General features: G+C 31.9%; 1 protein-coding gene across 3 annotated transcripts in view; it reads right to left on the reverse strand.

The window, feature by feature from the left end:
* The window catches only part of LOC114340305 (guanine nucleotide-binding protein G(o) subunit alpha), a 127,429-nt gene extending 109,957 nt beyond the window's left edge, over positions 1-17,472 (reverse strand). For all 3 annotated transcript variants that reach the window (XM_050642041.1, XM_028291044.2, XM_050642040.1), the window contains exons 1-2: positions 16,933-17,472; positions 4,644-4,989 (exon numbers count right to left, since the gene is read on the reverse strand). In XM_050642041.1, the coding sequence (XP_050497998.1) occupies positions 4,644-4,989; positions 16,933-17,056 (470 nt within the window). In that variant the 5' untranslated portion in view covers positions 17,057-17,472. The remainder of the gene's footprint in view (positions 1-4,643; positions 4,990-16,932) is intronic.
* Between the last annotated feature and the right edge of the window lie 1,023 nt (positions 17,473-18,495).

Below are 18,495 nucleotides of genomic sequence, written 5' to 3' on the forward strand. Positions count from 1 at the left end.
ACACATCACACGCATTTCTGTATAGATCTGCAATTTTAGAGCATAAGAAGTTTTACTGTTCATAATTACATAAACCCCAAAGTTTTGTGCCATATTTCGCTGGCTTGCTGGAATGTACCATTTGAAGGGAGAGCGACCTCTAAAGTCAACTAGTTGCTTATCGACGGTAACATTTTCATCAGGGTTAAAATTTCTTTTTACATTTTCTACCCATGTTTCATAAATTTCACGTATTGCCGCAAGTTTATCAAAACGTCTTCTATCCTGTCTAGTAGTTTTGTTATCAAAACGTATTACAGTGTAACCTGCTTAATTCGAACTTCCATAATTCGAAATCTTCTTTAATTCGAATTTTTATTCTGGTCCCTAGCATTTCCTATATAAGTAATGGTAAAAAGTCGTGAATAATTCGAATTATATTTTGGATAATTCGAACTTTTCTGCTATCTTTTCTGAATATCTTAAAATCTTTTGGCATTACTGAGAAGCTAAATTCTAAAAAGCAGCTAAAAATTTCGGATCTCTTTGGAAAAAAATAAAGTCGGTCTTTTTTATAGCTTGCAAATGTTTTAATTGGTATTTTTGGCCGAATTTTGTTAGCTCATTTTTTTAGGTTGACAAAACTCTGGCAAGAATAGGAACAAAAACATCTCCAAGCGATAAAAATAATCAACTACTGTTTTTTTGCTGATCAACTACTGATATTTATCATTTGCAGATGTTTTTGTAGGTAATCGTTGTTTTTGTAGATTTATTTTTTAATTCGAATTTTTGGATAATTCGAATTTTTTTAACGGTCCCTGAGATTCGAATTATCCAAGTTTCACTGTACATACTTGCAAACTTTTTGTAAATATATCAAGCGACATTGTTGATCGAAATATAGTACGACCCGTTTCTTCATTCCATAAACTTTTAGTTGATTCACCATGGGACTTATAAACTCGAGCTAAAAATAAAAGACCAATGTATGTTTGGAAACTAACTTTATTCATGTCTTTCCAGTTGGTTCCAAATACATGCTGTCCGTCCATGTTGGTCATATTTATAATTTGGTTTGCAACATCGTCCAGCTATACTACAGTTTATTTTACAAGTTTTAGCTTGCAGAAACCTGTTTTTATATTTACAGACGTATCCGGCTGACAAACACACAGGTACTGCTAATTTAGAATACTGCCAACTAAACACACATACACAGGTAATTTTTAACGGTTTAAATACGCGGGTCACATTGACCCGAACGTACCCTAGGTAACAATTTCATTTTTATCAAAAAAATCAGGAAGTTGAATGTTTATCTCATATGCAATTGAAAGACCTCATATTAGGTAATAAAGTCACGAAACACCAAATCGTTACGCCGCGTAATAATTTGAAAGATAAGAAATAAATTATTTTTTGGGTCAAATAGACCCGAACAGGACAGCAGGGTTAAATAGAATTCAAACCAGGGCATCCCACTGTCTGCGTCGATTTTTTGTCTCAAAATCACAGAATTTTCTTCCTGTATCATAACACTTATTTTTTGGTAGAAAATGTCATTATCATTAGTCAAAAAAAGTGTTTCTGGTATGTATACCAAAGTCACGCATTGATTTGTATAGTACTGTTTTTCATTTTTTTTATATGATTGTTAATTGCTTGTTTTTCTGTAGTGAATCTGGCCAGGTATTTTCCAATTATGCTCAAACACAATAAGTTACATCCAAAAAAACAATTTATTTATGTATTGTTTCCAATATTTTATGAAACCACACCTTTGTCAATTCTACAAAGATTTGTTATCTTCTATCAACATAAATAAACAATCCAAAGTGTTTACTTAGTATTAATAATTGCAAGGAAAACCCACGATTACAATTATTTATCTGAAAAATGGCAATTGAACTAATAAGGATCTGCATTGATAAGATAAAAGTCAATTAACTAGAAGTACTTAAATGAATAATTTATTTTTGTCTGGAACTTATAAATTTTTGAATGGATATTTCCAAATTTAGGTAAAGATACAAAGATAAGTTTATTTATAATAATGGATTCAGTCGTTTGAGAAACCCTACATGTTCAAAAAAATCAATTTTCATTTTTTTGCATTTTTACTAACCTTGGATAGATATAGAATCTACTGAAATGTTCCTGCAGATCCTAATTAAAACAAAAGAATAAAATTCATCAAAATAAGTAGTCGAGGAAACAAAGCTGGAAAAATGGCAAAACCTCGCAATTTTTTCGTCCAGCGTCGATTTGTACAAAAATTTGGGATTAGGCTCATTTCACCCCCTAGTTCATTTTCTATATTGAGCCGTTGTACGCTTTTGGTTTTTTAAGGGTGAAAACCACCCCTAATTGTAAAAAATTTGAAAATAACATTTTAAACTTTAATATTGTCAACATTTGCTTCTTATTAGTTACATAATGATTGTTTTATGCTTTAAGATATAATATCATAATATTTCAACCCTTAACACCACCCTTGTTGGAGCTATATATAAAAAGCTTACTTATCCTAAAAGAATAATTTCGGCTTGCATCAATTTACATAAAAATTTGGGGTTAGGATCAACTTAACCTGTACTTCATATTCTATATTATGCTCAATGGCGTTGATTATTTGTAGGGGTGCAAACTACCCCTTATGGTCAAAAAGTATATAAAAACATTGTAAACTTTAATATGGGTAAAATTTGATTTTGACTGGTTAAATAATGATTTTTTTATGCTTTAGAATATAATATAATATTTCAACCCTTAAAAACCACCCTTAATAACATCGCAATTTTTATAAGTAGATAATTTAATAGATCTATACAGAAAAAAAGTAGAATTAAAGAATTACAGAAACATTTATTTACACAAAAATACGAATTTACAAATATGTAAAAATACACATACAAATAGTTTTTTAGTCATCATCCAGTATACGAACCGATTCTGTGGTATTATATACACTGAAAATGCTCTATAAGGGGACTATTCGAATTTTTCGAAAAAAAAATTAGTTTTATAAACATAGCTCCTTCATTTTTGGCGATAAAAAGTTTTTTCAATAATGGTTTTGTAGAATTTTTGAAGAGTTATAAGACTGTAAATTAAATTCCGTAAGATCCCTTAATTTTTAATTGAGGTGGGTTTAAAGGGCTCGAATAAGGGGGTGTTTGCTCGTAAATAGATGTTTTAAACAGCTATATCTATGCGTGTTCACTATAATAAAAATCTATGCATGAGAAAATTTTAGTTATTAAAAGAGGTACCATTTAGTAGTCTATCATTTTTTTCGTGTCTCCAGTATTTTCGGAGATATTTTGAAGAAAATGATAAAAAATGCAAAATTGCAAAAAATAAATTTCTCTTTAAACTCCAATTTTTCTAAAATTAGGCCTTTTAGATAGGTCAAACTTCTGGGGTGTATTGATAATATAAAGATAAAATGAATTACAGAAAGGCGAAGGCCAATTTTTAATTACGAGGGTAGTTAGGGGGTTGTTTTCACTGTTTTTTTTTCGTAGAGAAAAATAGTTACCGACATTTTTTTGATTACAAGTTGCTCAATTTTTATGCTAGAAACTTTTTATTATTTTTTTGAAAGACCTTATTCTACTCCTATGCTTGAAAAAACTTGATCTACGTTTTCCTGGAAAAATGCAAAGTTTTCCGTTATTTGGCTTTGATTATTTCAAATTATACATTTGACGAAAAAAGCTAACCTTTAGCATGCCGTATCTTGGTTTGTATTGGTCGTAAAAATAGTATAGAAAAACAGTTTGGTTTGTGTTATTAAAAGATACAATTTTGATATCTACAGTTTTTTTGATTAAATGCATATTTTTCGAGTTATTCTCAAAAAACCTCTAAAAGAGTCGATTTTGCAGTCGAAAAACTGTTACTTTCAACCACGAATAACTAGAAAAATATTAGTTTTACGATGAAAATGTAAAGAATATTTTTTTCTTAGAATTAATTTTTACATCGATTAACATGGTTAAAACGTAATACAAAATTACCACCCCCGAGATGGGGTGGCAACCACCCCCAATGTTTTAGCGTACAGCGCCATGATATAGAAAATGATCCTTTGACTATTCGCTACCTTCTGTGAAAATTTCAAGTAAATCAATGCTGGACGAAAAAATTGCGAGCCAAAATGCTTCATTTCCTCGACTAAAAATGGACACACAAAAACTAGGTTATGGTGTTACGGACTAGTTCTAAATTCGTTTGCAGTGTAAATCAATCCTAAACTAATTCTGACAGTGCTTGCATACAACCCAAGTACTAAGAGTAACTAAACCTGGACTAGTCCAGGATCGGTACCACAAACGAAACTATTTATAAACTTACATTCAGTGTGTTATGAAGCATTATATCCAGTAGTGAATCTTTGCCACAGTGCTTATGATAGAGTCGACATAGCCAACCATACAAGGTCTATTTGTCTCGTAAGCCAAGGTTTTAATCAAAATTCAGAGTTGGCGCAATGATATGAAATGATTGTATTTCGAGATAAATCTATTCATGTAAATTTTATTTCATTTGAGTGATATTATGAATATATTCCATAAGATGTGTGTGGTGAAAGCTTTGACAGCTTTCAAATCAACAAAATGGTTAATATAAATCAAATCTCAATTTAAACAACTTACTAGAGAGCTGAATCGTTTAACTCGTAGTCATAACCTCTCGCCACAGCCAATCTCACACCTCTATCAGACCAAAGGGCTTGAAGGGAAGCTGCCACATCAGGTAATATCGTGAAGCTCATATCAAAACAACTCTTGGCCAGCAAAACATTTTCAGCATGAACTTTATTTCTTTGGTGTTCCAGGTTTATCCTTAGTATACCCATACCAACTAGTACATATTTCATGGAAGCCAAAAGATTGTCTAGTACTGTAGGTCTGAAGCTGCTCAATTCTGCATGTGTGAATCCATCTGTGTGGATTATTTTCATTTGTTTGACTAAGGTACTTTTCCCACTTTCTCCAGCACCTGCAATCAATTCATATAAAATATTGTATTATGTCAATTATTTTAAAACTGTAGCTACTATTCAGTCTTATTTAAAACAGTAACACAATTATGTAGACGATACAGATGACAGATGTGGTAAGTATATTTTTTTCAAAAATGAGTTACACAATATTTGCACTTTTAACCTAATCTTTGTTTTGCACAAATGTGGTAACTGCATTTTATACCGGTTAAGATTTGCTTACAATCGAAATGTGATAACTTACCTAAATATGAAAAGTGTAAATTATACAATTTGTGGTATCTGCCCTTACCTCACTAGGATTATTGAACCTACCTTGAACCTTGACCAATAAAAGGGATTCAAATTGTTAAGGAAGTAGATTATTGGAAGAAAATATGTTTAAGCACATAAATGATTAGAAAGATACATAATGAAATTAGAGGCAAACAGGTATCTTTAAAAAAATAGCATGGATAAGAGTTTTTAAGTCTAGGGGAGCAATTATTCCAAACTCAATTTCTCCTAAGAGGTAATATGACTACAAAAAGCATGCTTATAGAGTTCCTACACTAGGCATATTTTTTATAATATATATTTTTACAAAATGATATTCACTAAAGAGGAAACACTGCAATGAAGAAGTAAGACCAACAGTACCTACAAGATAACGAAGAAGCAGAAATTCCCACAGAAGTACAAAAAGAAATTAAAAACCTCTGAAACGTAAAAGCAGAAGGAGAAAATGAAATAGCAGTGGAATTAATAAAATAAACAAGCTAATACCACAAATTGTCTTGGTGGTGAAGAGAGTTAACCCACATTTTTGGGCAAAATGGGTTAACTGCACCTCATTATTTAGAACACAATGAAAAATACAGTGGTGAAGTCAGCTAAGTGATTATTTAATTTAAGATCAATTTTTCGGTAAAGTTCATACAATAGTGGTGAAAGAAGCCAAGGGAAAATTATCTAATTACACTAGTTGTATAATGTATTTCTTAGATTTTATAATTACGTATATAAAAGTAAAAAAACATTGCTGTCTGTAACAAATTTCATGAGAATTGGTCAATAAACTTCATCCTTATACAAAAAAAAACAAAACTTTTTTTTAAACAAGTAAAGTCTCAATATCTATTATCTCAAAACAATAATTTTGTGGGTTAGCTCTCATCACATCCAAGACAAAATATCAGGGCACAAAATATCCATGATATTTATATAAATATCAAAATGTCGGATATATATGATATATATCCGATATATATTGAAAATGTGATATTTATATGATATTTATGATAGTTTGGAAAACATTTCAATAGAGAAACTAAATTAACCAAAATAAGACTCTAAATGTAGAATGTAACAGTATAAAAGAGATATTTTTACTTAAATAAAAAATACAAAAATATAAATGTACGTATGGTAGTATGTTACATAAACGGAAAACAAAATGATACGAGTATCCAAGTAACAACTAAATTAAGTAAAAATATTGAAAACATTAATTTGAACATATTATAGGTATTTCTATTTTTCCAAAATAACTTAAAATTCTGAACATTTAAAAAATAAAATCAAAATTTAGAAAATTAATTAGAATGATGGTTTAACATCGGAAGTGTCTGAATCAAAATCAGTAAAGCACCCAAGACTTAATTCTGCCTCTTCATTTTCCCTTCTTTCAGTTTCTTGTTCAGGCCAAATCCATTCCAAATTGTCATGTTTTTGGTATGAAGAACTGTTTAAATATTTAAACATGAGCAGCCTTTTCGGTTCCTAAATTATTTAGTAATTTGAAATTCACAAGTCCAAAGCTTGAAAAGCACCTTTCAATGCCTGCCGTTGAGGCTACTGCTGTAAGTAATTGGTTAATTCGTTCGATAAATATGTTTTTATCAGGCCAAGCAGATTCAGCGATTGGAACAGACTTCTGCCATAATAATGGAGATGTTTTTTTGAAATTTAGACCATACATGAAAGACGGAAAAGTTTAGACTTCGAAGTTAGAGCCATTACAAACGGAACAAAATCTGTGTTGGTTGAATTAAAATATTCATAAGCCTGTTCTTTTTGTTCGGCAGTCTTTCTAAGTCTTTCTCCCAAAAAGCGACGGTCCAGTAAGTTTGCAAAAATGGGCAAACCTAGAGCCATATTCCTCCTTTTGTAATAAAAGTTCTTAATTTGAATTGGTTGATCACTCAGATCTATTTCCAGTTGAATCCAAATTTCTACGGCAATTGTCGTTGGTTTTAACCTTCTTATGTAAAAATTAGTATGAAATAAAGTACTGATATATATCACGATATATATAATATAAATATCATGATATATATCACGATATATATCCTCGCGCCCTGCAAAATATGGACACAAACACACTACCAGATGATTGGAACAGAGGTATTATAATGTCTATCTATAGGGCTTTTCATTCACAGTCATTTGTTTCGAGCTTCTGTCATGTGTCACATAATATTAATATATCTACGTCATAAGTTATTGGTACATATATACCAATGATACAAACCAAAGACGTTTGACGTAGATATATTAATATTATGTGACACCTGACCAAACACCTGACAGAAGCTCGAAACAAATGACAATCGATGAATAGCCCTATATAAAGGAGATTGAGTGTAAGAATTAGTAATAATATGGAGGACAAACTTGGCAAATAAAAACGTTAATACAGATCAACTTCAGGTAATATGTCATGGAACATATGCTGATGATCTAGTCATCTCTTTAACCTGGTGAATTCCTCCACAATTCCAAAGATTTGTTAGCTACCCACTTTCTTGTAGCCGTTCTTGTAACTGCCTTTGCAATGCCGCAGAAGGGTTCCGGACCATGCAGATGATCTTTGGCATAGTGGAGGAATTCACCATAGCAAAGATGAAGATGACACTTATTATAAAAGCAATTGAAAAATTAGACAAGGAAGCAAAGACAATAGGGCTTGAGATAAACCTGCACAAATCAAAATAGATGATGATAAGGAAGGCCAACACAATAACTTAGAAATATCTAATAACACAGAACAATAAATTTGAAACTGTATTCACCTTCAGCTATTTCGGAGTAACAGTAGGGAAAACTGGAAAAAAGAAAACAGAGAAAAGAATTCTGAAAGACAAAAAAACATATGTCATGAATAGAACTCTGCTGAGAAGCAAGACTAAGTAAGAGAAAAAAAGATGAATTTATATAAAACCTTAATAAGACCTGTTGTTATATATCGGATGAAAACAACAATAATTAACAAATTTGAAAGAAAAATAATGAAAACAATACTGGGCCACTGTATATGGCCTATGGCCCAAGAGAGGTAGAAATAAGAATGAAAACAAATGCAGAAATTAAAGAAGAATTAAAGTGAGAAAATATAGTCAGATACATAGAATCTCCTCACTTACAATGGATAGGACATAATATACAGAGATGCCCACACTCAGATATGTTGAGAAGGATAACTAACTGGACACCACTATGGCCCAGGTGTAGAGGAAGACCTAGAAGAAGATGTCTGGATGATGTAGAAGAAGATATAAGAACAATGAATGTCAACCCTTTCAGTTATGGGCATTTTATGGCAAAGTTAAAAATTTTAAACTTGGAGGTTGAAATATACAATGTTTTTATAGATTTATAAACAACAAATTTCGCCCATAAACATTTTTATGCCTCGTACAACATACAGAGATGTTTGTTGAGACGATCACAGTGATTCAAAGTAAAAAATGGAAATTAGCTATCATTGGGGCTTAACCCTAGAAGGACCAAGGAGGGTTAAAAAGTATCCACAACATTGCATTACATCCGATTTTTTAAATACCTTTGTTCCTAAAGATCTCAAATAATTAGTACTTAGTTGTCGGCGTACTACTGCCCTATTAGATGGCATAATTAGCATTTCTATAATTTAATTCATTTCCTCATACTTGACAGTGGACTATAAACACAGTGGACATAAAAACTTGACAGTGGACTATAAATAATCCCCTTGAATACCTTCAACACCATCCCAAAATGGAAAGGGACGATATCATTCATGTGTCAAATTAGCAAAATCTAAAAGAAAATAGGCCAATAGTGGGCAAAAGCAACCAAAGTTTGTTCAAAATGTAAGTATGTATGTGCTAAGCACAGCAAGAAGTCAAAAATGTTTCTGTATCCTACGATGATGCCAATTCGACTGAAGCCGAAGACTCCGGGTAAATTATAAATTCGTATCTTTTAACTGTTCCATTAACGTCTAGGAATACCTTCAACGGTAGAGTCAACGGAGACAGTAGCAGCAATGGTCACCAAAATAACCAACGAGGAAGTGGCTCAAGCGCTTCAAAAAATAAAGAAAGGAAAAGCGGTAGGACCAGATGATATTCCTGGGGAAGTATGGAGAGCATTGGGAGAGACAGGAACAAGGTGGCTAGCAGGTCTATTTAATAGAATTATGGAAGTCGGACAAATGCCAGACGAATGGAGAAGCAGTATACTGGTACCTGTTTACAAAAACAAGGGAGATATACAACAATGTACAAACTACAGGGCTATAAAACTGCTTAGCCACACCATGAAAATATGGGAAAGAGTAATTGATAGACGGATACGTGAAGAGACCGAAATATCCGAGAATCAGTTTGGCTTTATGCAGGGTAGATCAACAACAGATGCAATTTTCATTATAAGGCAGTTGATGGAAAAATACAGGAGTAAAGAAACAAACGCTCATATGGTATTCATTGATCTTGAGAAAGCATATGAAAGAGTTCCTCGAGAGATTCTGTGGTGGGCACTCAATAAGAAAGGAGTCCCTGGTGAATATGTAAAGATTGTGAAGGATATGTATGAGGGAGTAACTACTAGTGTTAGGACAGGTGTGGGAGAGACTGATAAATTTCATGTGAAAGTAGGATTGCACCAAGGCTCTGTGCTTAGTCCGTATTTATTCTCATTAGTTTTGGACCAGATAACAGCGAAACTACAGGGTAACATTCCATGGTGCTTAATGTATGCTGATGATGTCGTGTTAGTAGGAAATAGTGAAAGAGACTTAGAACAAAAACTGGAACAGTGGAGAAAAGCTCTGGAGGAAAAAGGTTTAAAACTTAGTAGGACAAAAACAGAGTATTTGGAATGTTCATTTAAAGATGGAGCTACTACAAATAAAATGGTATCTTTGGATGGTGAAATGATTGTGAAAAGCAGTAGTTTTAAGTACCTAGGATCGGTATTACAGAGTAATGGAGAAATAGATGGAGATGCATGCAGTAGAATTAGGGCTGGATGGATGAAGTGGAAAGAAGCGAGTGGTGTGTTGTGTGACAGAAAAATTCCAATGAAGCTGAAGGGAAAATTCTATAAAACAGCCATAAGACCGGCTATGATGTACGGAACTGAATGTTGGGCAGTGAAAAAGAAAGAGGAACAACGAATGCATGTGGCGGAAATGAGAATGCTTAGATGGATGAGTGGAGTGACAAAGGATAAAATTAGAAATGAGTATATTAGGGGAAGTCTAGGTGTGGCACCAATTGATGCCAAAATGAGAGAGCATAGGTTAAGATGGTTTGGTCATGTTCAACGTCGAGACGTTAATCACCCAATACGAAGAATAGCTGAAGTGCAGATTCCTGGAAGGAGTAGGAGAGGAAGATCAAAGAAGACCTGGGGGGAGACGATAAGGCAGGACATGTTGGTAAAGGGGATTAACATTGATATGACCCAAGATAGAATTGTGTGGAGAAATGCAATTAGGGAAGCCGACCCCGCATAGGGATAAGGCAAAGAGAATGATGATGATTAACGTCTAGGAATAATATAAGTGTTATTTTTAAATTAGTTTAAAAATAAAGAAGCACGTTTTTGATTAATTTATGTGTGGACATTTATTGACCCTCCTTGGTCCTCGCTGTTTCTACTAAAAGGTTGGTCCTGCGAGGGTTAAAAGTTGATGTTCATTTAAACGAACATGGTGACTGAAAGTGTTAAAGACCAAAAAGTTCAATCCAAGGGCAGGAAGAAATGGAAAATAGTTACAGGCAAATCAGGGGTGGACAAACTTTTTTTAATAAGGGCCACAAAATGTTTTTGGTCTATTACTGAGGGCCGCAATATTTGTTACCTTTCGAATTTTTAACTGTTTACTAATGTTGTTTAAGGGAGGAGTAGAATTTGAAATCATCATTTCAAGCACCTTTTTTGAATTCTGTTCTATGACTACTCAAAAAAAATTTTCAAGATCAAATATTGAAAATAAGCCAACGCGTGGCTAATTTTTACCGACACCTCAAAAAAAATGGAATTTTGGAAAAAATGGAAATGGAATTTCCAGTAGACATCATAACTCGTCATTAGATCATGTGAAACAAGAAATTCAAAAATATTTTATTAGCTTATGAGTCAGTCTGTCGAGGTATCGCTGTCGAATTTTTGACGATTTTTGAGTTTTTGTTATCAGTCTGAATTCAAATACCGAAATTTTTGGTAAAAAAGAGTGAAAATCAACATACTTGTTGTTGTTACAAAAAATAAGCATAAAACAAAAAATATCTCGACGAGGTTAGCTCACGAAATGTCTAAAGAAAATATATGAAAAATTTCAGGTGGATCAAGTAGCTTTTGAGTTCCGATGTCCACCGCCTTTGAATAAAGCAGTTGTTAGAAAAACACGTTTAGTTTTGACAACTTTTATTTTAAATTTCTGCTTGTCAAATCGTAAAGTGATGCACAGCGGAATATGTTTTGAATCGCAGAGTAATTTACAAAAGAAAGGGGAACATATGTTGAACGTTTCTCACTACGCTCAAGCTGCTGCAAAGCGTGTCGAAGGTAGGGATATTAAACAAGCTGTATTTCGGGTAATTTTCCTACTGTCAAACTGAAATTTTCAGAGAGTATTCTTGAAGCTATGTACTTTCATATAAAATAATAAAAAAAATCGAAAATTTCAAAATTTTCAAACCATACCTACTCCTTCTATAAGTACCACATTCGCACTTATTTAAGCATAGTATTTCCCCTAAATAATATCTATGTGTATATATTTAATTATTTTTATTTTATCTATGAACCTATTTCTTTTTTCACTAATATTCTTCTAAAGCTATTTCCTTGTTGCATCTTATGCAATTTACTATTTTATTTTAGAATAAGCCACAATTTAAGTTTGAAATTAAATTTATTTGATGTTTCGATTTCCACTTCGGAAATCGTTATCAAAATACAAACCATTAATAAATTAAGCATTTATTTAATTATTTTAATTTATTAATGTTTTGTATTTTGATAACGATTTTCGTAGTAGAAATCGAAACGTCAAATAAATTTAATTTCAAACTTAAATTGTGATAATCTGTGAGTGTGAAAATGACATATCTTCAAAATTTTTGACACCATTTTCAAAACTCGTCAGCAAGTCACAACGATTTTCTTCATAAATTTTAAACTTATTTTCTGCTATATTATTTAATGATTTTAATGAGGAAAATAATTGGACCAATTCTTTCTTTTTTATATGATCAATGAATAGTTTGAGTTTAATTATAAAAGTTTCATTTTGCGTTCAAAACTTATAAATGTAGCAAATTCGTAGCAGTGTTTAATTTCTAAAAATATAGTAATTTTCTCCACTAATTCACAGCATATTTTAAGAACATTTTCTAAACTTAACCATCGAATATGATTGTGGATTGTTGCTAAGACATCAGTATGTTCTATTTCTAACTCTTCCAAAAATGCTGTGAATGCAAGATTATTTAAACCTATTGAACAAATAAAATTAACAATATTAGTTATAATTTTATTGAAATGACGAATTGAAATGTCTACTTGCAAAACATTTTTGCACAATACCTGCTGATGGATTATTCAGTGAAGAAAAATAAATCAGGTACTGGAAACTGTTGAACGTAATCTTTAAGTGATCTCAACATTACAATATTTGCTCCTCTTAAATTTGGTGCTCCGTCAGTTGTTACACTTACTTGATGGTTACGGGTTAATTGAAAATTTTCCACACAGTTCCTGACTACTTCGAAAATATCATTTCCAGTTGTTGAAATTTGATGGATTTCATTGAAAAAGCCGATACATCTCTGTGCCAAAAAGCCAAATAAATGCCTGTGTTATTTTGAAAATTTGAGAAAAAATCACCCACTGCGAAAGTGTTAATAATTAATAGCTGCAATATATTTAATTATCATCATCATGGCATCTACACTCCTGGCGGAGTAATTGCCGCCCTATTTGGGCTCTTCCGATTCATTTGCCGAGATGAATCAGTCAGCATTAAGGCTATGGGTACATAATTCGCAAATATTTTACATGTATCCCTACTTTTTCTGTCTTTACACGGCAAATTACGTGTAGTAAAATTCACACTGGTATGGATATGTAAACATTACTATTAGAATGTCATTCTACTTGAAAATGTCATCATTAATTTAAAGAGATGAGTTTTGAATGTTCTTGGATAACTGTTATTTTTATAATTGCAAATTATTAATTCAGTTAATAAATGTGATAATTTTTTCACTAACTATGTATTCAGTGATTGTAATAATTTATTTGTACAACAAAGACTAATGCCCGATTTCACCAACGATACCTAAACAGTTGCCTTATTAAGTAATTCTTATCGTTAGGAACTTCTTAAGTCAATACTTAGGAACAATCGCATTCACAACTAAAAGAACTGCTTATCTAGGAAATGCTTTCTTAGGTATTACCTAGGGTACATTTGAACTATTTTTGATAAATAAAAAGAAGAATAAGATGACATTTTCATACTTTTTCGTTTATTTGTCATTATTGTTTGTTTGCCAATTTGGTTTTATTCAGTTTTGTACTGTTATACTTATTTTATTTAGTAGTTAGTTATTTGTGCATTAAGTTTGTATATAATAAATACAGTATTGTATGTTGTTTGTATATGTACAGTGAAATGGAGGAAAAGAAAAGAGTTGTAAATTTCACATAGGACGAAAAATTGAAGTTAGTTGAATTGTCATTATTGAAATAATTTTAAAATATATAATATGTTGAAAATTGCTTTTTATTATTAATTTTTTAATGACACACTTTTAGTTATCATGAATGGGTTTTTGAAACACAACACTAGTTTGTTAGGTAGTAGGTAGACTACATAATTTTGTCAACAGACCTGTAAAAAACTCCAAAGGATTTTCTATATTTTCCAACACATATTATATTATTAATATAAAAGAAAATACAAAATTACAACTAATAATATACCTAATATTACAGAATAACAGAAAAATTAAGGTAAGAGCAGATTATTGACAAACGTCACAAGTACATTAGTCAAAATTGTAAAAATATAACCCGACTGTCAACGATAAGTAATACCTAAAGTTTAGGGAGATCGAAATCCGTATCCTAACGTAAGGTAATGCTTAAGCGGTTTAGGCAATTCTTATCGTATGGTGAAATCCGTTTTAGAGTTAGGAAGTACCTAAACCCACTTAGGTAATTCTTAAATATTTAGGTATCGTTGGTGAAATCGGGTATAATACTCAATCGAGAAAAGAGGAAAAGTGTTAAAGTGATTTTTTAATAATATATTGTTATGGAACGCTTACAATTTTGAAAATCTTTAACAACAAAATACTTGGATCACAGAATATATTATCCTGATGTATTCTCTGCTTGGATCTTCCACAAATAATACACAATAAATAACTTTTTATTAAGTTCACGTCTTAAATCAATTATTTATCAAATACACTATATATCAATAATATTTAATCAATAACTCAACATATTCCCGATGCAATGTCAAATATTTAAAATTGTCACTGATTGTCAGTGTCTGACTGACAATATATGCTGACAATATTATATTCGGCTGAGTGCGTTGTAAGTAAGACAAAGATAGATTTGGAAAATATTACCACAGCATTGTGTTTATTTTTTTTCGAATCCTGAAAAAACCCAATAAATATTTTTGAAAAATTTAAACGCAGAATGAAAGACTAAATTATTACCGAGGGCCGAAAGTCCCTTAGAATAAATAAAAAGTTTATTTTGAATGATATATTTGAAATTAAAAATCACACTAAATTTTCTCTTAGTTTTTCACCCCTGTAACTTATTAAAATAAACATTATAGAAGTTCTCAGGGACTTTCGGCCCTCGCTAATAACGTGATCTTTCATTCTGCGTTTAAATTTTTCAAAAATACTTATTAGTTTTCTCAGGATTCGAAAAAAATGAATCCCCATTTGAATAGCATTGCAGCCGAAAATACGTACCGATCCTCTTAACATGTTGGTTTGTGGTTAACAATTGGATAATAATTGGTTGTGTGACTTGGCATCTTCTACAATTTTTCTCCATTCGTTCCTGTTTTTGCGTGTAGTTGCTCATTCTCTAACTCCCATCTTCTTAATGTCTTCGACTATGTGGTTCTTCCATCTGGTTTCTGGTCTTCCTCGTGGTCTGCCTGATACAGGTCTCCATTTGGTAATTTTTTTGATACGTTATCTTCTCCTTTCAAAAGTTCTCTTACTTCGTGGTACATGAGTTTTCTAAATTCATTATTACCTAAGTTCAGTGGGCCTGCTAATCCTCCGAAGTATTTTCCTCTCTAGGATCCTCAATCTTCCTTCCTGTTTTTGTGTCAGACACGTTACTTCAGCACCATATGTGATTACTGGTCTAATTGCTGAATTTAATTATCAATATTAACAATAATTAAAAAAATCTTAAACTTTAAATGAAAATAATTAACTTTTTTCCGCAGGCCGCATAAAAATGTTTAAAGGGCCGCATGCGGCCCGCGGGCCGCACTTTGCCCACCCCTGCTATAAATGATATATAGGAGTAATCCACCTCACCTAATAATAGGATTTTAATCGCCATGGCGTTAGCTATAATCCCTAGGAATTGTAATGCTAAATGAATGACTGAATAATTATATTTTTACAAATCAAAAATATAACATTTATCCCTTTCACTACCATGGGAGTATTTAAGTTTCGTCCTCATAGACTTGAACATTATGTGCAATGCAATCTCCGGCTCACAGGTGCGATGCTGGTCTATGGGAAAAATCGATGAGACTCATATATGAGTCGCTTTAATGTGATAAATGTTTAAATAATTAATTCTATTAAGTGACTCCATGTTTAACTTCAAAATAACACTAGAAAGTTATTGTAGTTTTTTTTGAGGCAATAATAATGGGTAAAATTATATTTATGTATGTTTATTGTAAATGGTTACCCTTATACTGGTACTGATTATCTACGTAATAAAGATAAAATTGTTGGTGAACACAAGTTAACACAAAGATACAATTGTGGGTGTAGAGGACCAAATGACACGTCTTTATACTACAAAAGTAACTTCAAGACGATGGCCTATGTACGTGTTTTATAATACTCCTGACTTGGAAGCAATAAATGCATGGATTATTTATAAAGAAATAACTGGAAGTAGACTCAGTCTTTGTAAGTTTATTCTTCGGCTATGTGAAGAATTATGGGCCCCATACCTTGCCTCCCGATATCTGGAACTACACCTAGCAACCCCAGGTCTACCAACAACTATCACTGTTACTATCAAAAAAAGACAAAAACATCAGATGAAAATATTTTGTAAAGGAAACCATACTTCCAATTATTGCCACGGCTGTAACAAGACAATGTGTGGCAAATATCAAAAACTGCAAACTGTATGGTGTTCCCAATGTTTTTGATAGGCAGCGAATGTGTTAAACAATGAAAGTAAAAAATAAAATCAGATTCTACGGTCTAGAGTAGATTTAATTTCTTTAAACTGAGTTTTAACTGATTGAAGAACGTGGGGCCAAAATGATCCCTTCCAGCTTTCTAGGTAGGTAGGTAAGCTAAGCCCCGACTTTCTAGTGTTAAAGAAGATTTTATAAGTACAGGAAAATTTGGAATATGTATATTATCTTAACTTACCCAAAAGTAGTATTTTGATAACATTATTCTGCTGTTTAGCGAATTCTCCCAGTTGTCTATCAATTTCTTCACTTCTTTTTCTTGCTTTTCCTTCCTCACGTTCTAATGTTAAGCATGCCCCCATAGCGAGTACATCACGATAGAATGTTTAATATAAATGAAATTATAATCGAGAACAATTGTGTATTACTATCAATAAAATTCAATTGAAATGTTTTATTAGATCAGTTGAATAAACGCAACAAGGTCATTTTGTTCTTGGAAAAAGTGCGATATAAATGAATCATGAATTATGCAATTAATGAAAGTTATGTACATACAAGATAGCGGGGACTTTGCTTCTACAATGAGGTTTAAAAATAATTGTTTTACTTGATAACTACTGAAACTACACAATGAAATTGATAAAAACAAACATGTAAACAAAATTGAGGTTGAAGTACTTTTAAACGATTGCACTGCCCCCAAATTCCAAGTGGAATTTTTAAACTAAAAGTTACAATGTGTGTCATTTGTCATCATTTCTAAAGGTATTTTCACATGTTCATATTCGATCCAGTAGTTTACATATCCCCCACCGGAAAGAAGAAGACAGGCCATGAGCATGAACATAGCCACCTTTACTTTACAAGCCATGAAGAGAAAAAGGTAACGTCGATTCTTTCGGTGGCAGTGAAAGGTGACGGATGTGATTCGCATCAGGAGGCAAATTTGAAACCTGTGGTGAGATCTACTAACCTTTCCTCTGTTAATAAACCTTTTCTTTTTTAATATTATTGGTATATTACATTTATATTCTTAAATTTCATTTGTATTTAACACGCTTAGATAAGAGTATAAAATATTTAAGGTAATTAATAATGACCGAGGATTCCGGGGGGAAAGTCCCTCCTGACCTTGAAGGTTTTGCTGGTTTTAATAGTCAAGATGTTGATATGAACCTAATGGATACGAATAAAAAAACCGAACAAAAAGATACAAATAATAAAACGGAGACTTTTTTAACTAATTTAAGTTATAATAATTCTGCTATAGGGCCATTTATTGTAATTATTGAAGGAATTGAAAAAGGGCATGCTGTAGGTCGCTATAATCATCTAAAAATTGCTAAAGATATTTTTCAATTAAAACTTAAAGATGTTTTAGAGGTTAAAGAAAAAGGTAAAAACAAATTAGGAATAATATTTCAATCTGCATCAGCAGCAAATAACTTTGTTAAAAATAATAAACTAAATGACAAATACAAAATATATATACCAAGAAACTCGGTAACTTGTAAAGCAATAGCTAGGAATATAAACCCAATATTTACAGAAGAAAACATCAAAAATATGGGCGAAAGCCCTTTTAAGATATTAGATGTAAAAAGATTTACCACGAAAAAAGCCAATGAAGACGGAACAATCGAGTACTCTCCAACGGGGACCATCTTAATAACATTTGAAGGGGTAATAATCCCTAGAAATATAAAATTATGTTACTTATCAATTCCGCTAATTCCCTACATACCACGAGTCACCCAATGTTTCAATTGCCTGGCTTTTGGACACACAAAAATGCAGT

Source organism: Diabrotica virgifera, chromosome 1 (assembly GCF_917563875.1).
Source record: "Diabrotica virgifera virgifera chromosome 1, PGI_DIABVI_V3a".
NCBI lineage: Eukaryota > Metazoa > Arthropoda > Insecta > Coleoptera > Chrysomelidae > Diabrotica > Diabrotica virgifera.